General features: G+C 42.1%; 1 protein-coding gene across 1 annotated transcript; it reads right to left on the reverse strand.

Moving 5' to 3' along the window:
• Nucleotides 1-2499: 2499 nt before the first annotated feature.
• On the reverse strand, nucleotides 2500-4338 carry LOC311115896 (uncharacterized protein). Its single transcript, XM_084191019.1, has 2 exons — nucleotides 4101-4338; nucleotides 2500-3827 (listed from the first exon to the last, which is right to left on the reverse strand). The coding sequence occupies exons 1-2, from the start codon at nucleotides 4294-4296 to the stop codon at nucleotides 2509-2511; spliced, it is 1515 nt and encodes a 504-aa protein (XP_084047145.1). The 5' UTR covers nucleotides 4297-4338; the 3' UTR covers nucleotides 2500-2508.
• Between the last annotated feature and the right edge of the window lie 2511 nt (nucleotides 4339-6849).

Here is a 6849-nt window from a genome sequence, read left to right on the forward strand (position 1 = left end):
GCGGATGATGAAGTGGAATCTGAATAAAATGGCAGTAGAATCAAGGAGAATTTGAGTATTGTTCAAAAGAATGGAAAACGAAGCAAAGTAGGGTACAGTGATGAGAATTACCCTTCGTATCTAGTAGGAGTACGATTTGTTAATAAGGAGTAGCTGAGCAGAGTACCAATCTTGAAGAAACCATTTGAGTTATCCAAGCTGGGGAGAGCGCTGGGTAAAGTGAAGGATGTGAGGATCACGAGGCGGGCTTGTTTAGATTTTTTGTGATTCTGCGGAACAGAAGGAACTTGCGTTGTCTTAATCGATTTGTGGGTTATATTTGGCGTTTCGTGGTAAGTTGATTTGGAAGAGATGAAAAATATTCCTGGAGTGATCGGATGAATCGAGTGGTGAATGGAGAAAAAGTGAAGAGTTTATCTGTTCTTTTGTTTTTTTAAATGGAGTCTCTCCCTAATGAAGTGCGGTTAGGGTATATTAACTACAGAGTTAGAGCATTTATCCCAAGAACAATGCAGTGTGAACATTGTAAAGCTTTTGGTCATGTAGAAAGTGTTTGAAGAAGGGAGAAGCCGAGATGTACAAGATGTGGAAAATATCATATTATGTGTTATAAAATGTCATCTGATTGTCCACAGATTAAGGACCACAATGATAGCAATGACAACCCTGAGTGTGTAAACTAGAGGTGCTTCAAAGTAGATTGAACCCCCCCTCCCCCCCTTTTTACTGTGACACAATGTACAGCCCAGTAGATGACAGGAGTACGCACATTGTTCTTGGTGAAAATGTCTTGACAAACTTTGACTTGAAAGTGTAACACCCCTTTTACCCACTACATTCTTTAAAATAAAAAAAGCTGTGCAATGTTCAGCATGTTTATGAATATATATTCATACCCACCTTTAAAAACCCACGATTCAAAAAACCACAATGGGGTCCCCACCAATTGTTTTGGCAAACAACTGAGGAGGGCTAGGGAAATGTATCCCTCTTAAATTCATAGACAGCACTCTAGATGTAAGGACTGACAGTCCTAACATCCACATGATAGTTTAAAACATATTTTGAAGATATTCATTGTTTGTTTACATCCTTGTTGTTAGTAATAATAATAATAATATGCCATTTAGCAGATGCTTTTATCCAAAGCGACTTACAGTCATGCGTGCATACATTTTTTTTTTTTGTGTATGGGTGGTCCCGGGGATCGAACCCACTACCTTAGCGTTACAAGCGCCGTGCTCTACCAGCTGAGCTACAGATAGTAAACAACATAGTAATATAATCTTATATTTTGAGTTATGATAGGGTTGTGCTTGCAGTTGTGCTTAGCTCATGATGCATTACAAAGTTACATATTTGTCAGAAATCAATGGGTAGGCTATATTAATTCAAATGACCATTGAACAGATTCCAAGATTGCAGAATGTTCTTTTAACCAAGAGCAGTGACCTACCTGATGGGTATGTCCTCTTGGTATTGTCTCTATCTTCGAACAAACACATTTTACACAAAGGGCATTGTTTACGTGTTCTCAGACATGAACATTTTAGTCATTTAGCAGACACTCTTATCCAGAGTGACTTACAGTTAGTGCATTCGACTTAAAGCTAAAGTCCTTAGTTGCTACATCCATTTTTGGATGTATTAATTATTTATAAATACCCATTGATTATTGAAGAATATAACTTATAAATGCCTCATGAGCTTAGTTCAACTGTCGTACCCCATCAGAACCCAAAATATAAGCTTGTTTTACTCCAATGTTTGTAAACAACGTAAATATAAATAAACACTGTATAGCCTCAACTTGGTTAAAACTTGCATCCATAGCTCTGTCTATAAATTTACCAAAACAGAGGTAGGGTGACGCTTTGTTATTGTTTCAACTGCCGATTATAGCTTTAAGACAGCTAGGTGAGACAACCACATATCAGTCTTAGTAAGTACATTTGACCTCAAAGTAGTTATCAGCTAAGTCAGTGCTAGTTGAAGCTCGCATCTGCTACAAGACCATGGTGCTTGCCTACGGAGCTGTGAGGGGAACGGCACCTCCGTACCTTCAGGCTCTGATCAGTCCCTAAACCCAAACGAGGGCATTGCGTTCATCCACCTCTGGCCTGCTGGCTCCCCTACCTCTGCTGAAGCACAGTTCCCGCTCAGCCCAGTCAAAACTGTTCGCTGCTCTGGCACCCCAATGGTGGAACAAGCTCCCTCACGACGCCAGGACAGCGGAGTCACTTACCACCTTCCGGAGACATTTGAAACCCCACCTCTTTAAGGAACACCTGGGATAGGATAAAGTAATCCTTCTAACCCCCCCCCCCCCCCCAAAAAAAAAAAAAATAACATTTGTAAAGTGGTTATCCCACTGGCTATAAGGTGAATGCACCAATTTGTAAGTCGCTCTGGATAAGAGCGTCTGCTAAATGACGTAAATGTAAAATGTAAATGTAGAAAAGGCAAGTGCAAGTGTTTGTTCGTTATTGTGGGATTTAATCAAGATACTTAGTGAAGAGGTAGGTTTTCAGATGTTTTCATTTGGGGGAAGCTTGTTCCACCATTTGGGTGCCAGGGAAGAGAAGAGCTTTGACTAGTATGAGTGGCACCTGGCCCCTCGTAGGGATGAGGGGGCCAAGAGACCAGAGGTGGCAGAACGGAGTGCTCGGATTGGGGTGTAGGGTTTGAGCATAGCCTGAAGGTAGGGAGGGGCAGTTCCCCTTGTTGCTCCGTAGGCAAACACCAGGATCTTGAAGAGGATGCACTCTTCAACTGGGAACCAGTGGAGAGTGAGTTATTGTTAATATTCCTTCTGTGAGTTCGCAGATGTCTTTTGAGGCTTGATGCTAATTTCAGGTGAGTTCCACACAGATGACATTGAACCCCCTCCCCTGTGTGAGTTCTCATATGCACTGTCAAGTTTCCCTTCAGACCGAAGCATCTGCCACATTTGTTGCAGCGATGCGGTTTCTCCTCTGTGTGAGTCATCATATGCTTTGTCAGGCTTCCCTTCTCAACGAAGCATCTGCCACATTCTTTGCAACGAAATGGTTTCTCCCCAGTGTGAGTCCTCGTATGCTTTATCAAGTCTGACTCGCGGTAGAAGGCTTTGTCACATTCTTTGCACGGATGTGATTTCTCCCCAGTGTGAATTCGCCGATGCAGTTTCAGACTCGCTTTTGTCGTCACACATTTTCCACAAAAATCACATTTAAAAACTAGCCCTTTATGCGTCTCCATATGATTTCTCAGGCTTTTCTCGTGAAAAAAACGTTTGTCACATTCGGTGCAGCCATGTTGTCTCTCCTCCGTGTGAATCTTCATGTGCCTCCTCAGGGAGCAGTTCATGGCAAAACATTGTCCACATGTGTCACACATGTATGGTCTGTCTTTACTGTGCCGGCTTTGCCGATGTCTTTTCAGGCTACGTACATTCGCCAAGCATTTTCCGCACACGTCACATATCAGATCAGGCAACTCACTGGTTTCTTTCCTTGGCCGTCCTCGTCCTCTCTTTGAATTAAGAGGCTTTAACCCTGACAGTGATACTCTCTTCTCCACTCCATCCACTTTTCCATTATGACTTCCACTGTTGTCACTGTCTGCATTTACTTCAGAGGGGGGCTCATAATCACTGGTTGATTCGGACTCACCGTAGCTCTCGCCATCAGATTCTGTTTGGTTCTCTTCAGTTATGATGTTGAAAGAGTCCCATATAGACTCTTCGGCATCAGACTCCACTGGCCCCAGACCGGGGCTCCATTCCTGCTCACAGTGCTGCTGCTCTGGGTTAACAACCTCTTCAGTGAGAGTGAGCTGCTGGAGGACTGGAGGGAATGAGAAAGGATGACATTTGATTAAAATGTAAATGCTGAAAAGAGACAAGAAATAGGTCTAGTGACTGCCACTAGAAATAGGGACAGTGACTGCTATTTCTTCTTTACTTCCGGTATCCAGTACCACATTGTTTTGAATAGGCTTCAAAATATCATCAAATTCATGAATAACGCGGTCATTTAAGATCTATATTTAAAATGTAAATGACGACAATTAGGCTACAATGTATAATGAATGACAAATAGAAAGACCTAGTCACAAACCTGCTAATCTATGCAACTTTATCTCTGGTTTAAAAACCAAATCCAGCAGTTTTCGTAGACGTGCATTCGCCTGCTTCAAACGAGAGATTTCTTCTTGAAACTCAGATATCGTTTTTTCGACTGCCACGGATATCTCCAAAGGAACGGAGGTACATTTTTCTTTAAGAAGCACATTAAGCAGCTGTAGTTTAGACATTTTGGGGATGAAATGGATAGAAGGTGGGATATGTTATCATTATTGGCGGTACCTGTGAAGACTGATGAATCCAGATTGAATCAGCGTCTCGTCAGTAACACTAAAATAGTACTTCCGGGTCACGGAATTTCTGAGAATAGTAGAAACTATCAATAACCTGAATTTATTCATGATATATGATAAATAATTGTCTAAAGAAAAAATCCACTCATTCCTATAATGTAGTGTTACATAACACTATGTGAGAACTATATTTTTTGTGAACAAATGTTTAATTTTGTCGTTTATAATAAGGTTGGTAGCAACATCGTTGCTGAAATCTGTTGCAGTTGAAGTCGACTACAAAACCCATAATCCAATGTTCTTTCTATGGGCTGGTTGGCTAGCTATTTAGGAATCTACAATCTCAACACGTTCAACCTTCAGGTCGATGTGGTCTGACATTCGCAACGGCACCATGCAATGCACAAATATAATAAATGTGTTAGACCCTCTGTTAAATTACACATTTCTAGAGGTAGGAATATCGCAAAAAATATGATCAATTTCTCATTCGAGAGAAGACAACCTCCCGCGTTATGACATCGGCCAGTATTGAAATCTGACATGTATGATAGACGTTTTCGAGATCTAAAAGTCGTATTCATATTCATTTCTAGTGTATGACTGTAGAATTTGTGCATTTTGTCTCTTGTATAATAAATGATATAGATGAGTTTATAATGGATTGTGTACATTTTCCTTAACTGTAATTTTGTTAGTTAAGTTCCAACTCCATCCACCTTTCTAGCTATAAAAACCAAAACCATAACCTTTTTTTGTGTGGGGGGGGGTGCCTGTTTTGCAAGATTCTCTGGTCTGATAAAACCAAGATTGAACTCTTTGGCCTGAATGCCAAGCGTCACGTCTGGAGAAAACCAGTCACTGCTCATCACCTGGCCAATACCATCCTTACGGTCAAGCATGGTGGTGGCAGCATCATGCTGTGGGGATGTTTTTCAGCGGCAGGGACTGGGAGACTAGTCAGGGTTGAGGGAAAGATGAACGGATCAAAGTACATAGAGATTATTGATTTAAAAACCTGCTCCAGAGTGCTCAGGACCTCAGACTGGGGTGAAGGTTCACCTTCCAACAGGACAACAACCCTAAGCACACAGCCAAGAAAATGCAGGAGTGGCTTCTGGACAAGTCTCTGAGGGGCCCAGCCAGAGCCCGGACTTGAACCCGATCGAACATCTCTGGAAAGACCTGGAAATAGTTGTGCAGCGATGGCCCTCATCCAACCTGATAGCTTGGGAGGATCTGCAGAGAAGAATGGGAGAAACTCCCCAAATACAGGTGTGCCAAGCTTGTAGCGTCATACCCAAGAAGACTCAAGGCTGTAATCGCTGCCAAAGGTGCTTCAAAAAAGTACTGAGTAAAGGGTCTGAATTCTTATGTACAGTGGTGTGAAAAAAGTGTTTGCCCCCTGCCTGATTTGTTATTTGTTTGCATGTTTGTCACACTTAAATGTTTCAGATCATCAAACAAATTTAAATATTAGTCAAAGATAACACAAGTAAACACAAAATGCAGTTTTGAAATGAAGGTTGTTATTATTAAGGGAAAACAAAATCCAAACCTACATGGCCCTGTGTGAAAAAGTGTTCCCCCCCCCCGTTATAACACAACTCAACTGTGGTTTATCACACCTGAGTTCAATTCCTCTAGCCACACCCAGGCCTGATTACTGCCACACCTGTTCTCAATCAAGGAATCACTTAAATAGGACCTGCCTGACAAAGTGAAGTAGACCAGAAGATCCTCACAAGCTAGACATCATGCCGAGATCCAAAGAAATTCAGGAACAAATGAGAAAGAAAGTAATTGAGATCCATCAGTCTGGAAAAGGTTATAAAGCCATTTCTAAAGCTTTGGGACTCCAGCGAACCACATTGAGAGCCATTATCCACAAATGGCGAAAACATGGAACAGTGGTGAACCTTCCCAGGAGTGGCCGGCCGACCAAAATTACCCAAGAGCGCAGCGACGACTCATCCAAGAGGTTACAAAAGACCCCACAAAAACATCCAAAGAGCTGCAGGCCTCTCTTGCCTCAGTTAAGGTCAGTGTTCATGACTCCACCATAAGAAAGAGACTGGGCAAAAATGGCCTGCATGGCAGAGTTCCAAGACGAAAACCACTGCTGAGTAAAAAGAACATTAAGGCTCGTCTCATTTTTGCCAGAAAACATCTTGATGATCCCCAAGACCTTTGGGAGAATACTCTGTGGACTGACGAGACAAAAGTTGAACTTTTTGGAAGGTGTGTGTCCCATTACATCTGGCGTAAAAGTAACACCGCATTTCAGAAAAAGAACATCATACCAACAGTAAAATATGGTGGTGGTAGTGTGATGGTCTGGGCCTGTTTTGCTGCTTCAGGACCTGGAAGACTTGCTGTGATAAATAGAACCATGAATTCTGCTGTCTACCAAAAAATCATGAAGGAGAATGTCCGGCCATCCGTTCGTGACCTCAAGCTGAAGCAAACTTGGGTTCTGCAGCAGGACAA

Source organism: Coregonus lavaretus (genome assembly GCF_964263955.1).
Source record: "Coregonus lavaretus genome assembly, contig: HAP1_SCAFFOLD_1875, whole genome shotgun sequence".
Classification (NCBI taxonomy): Eukaryota; Metazoa; Chordata; class Actinopteri; order Salmoniformes; family Salmonidae; genus Coregonus; species Coregonus lavaretus.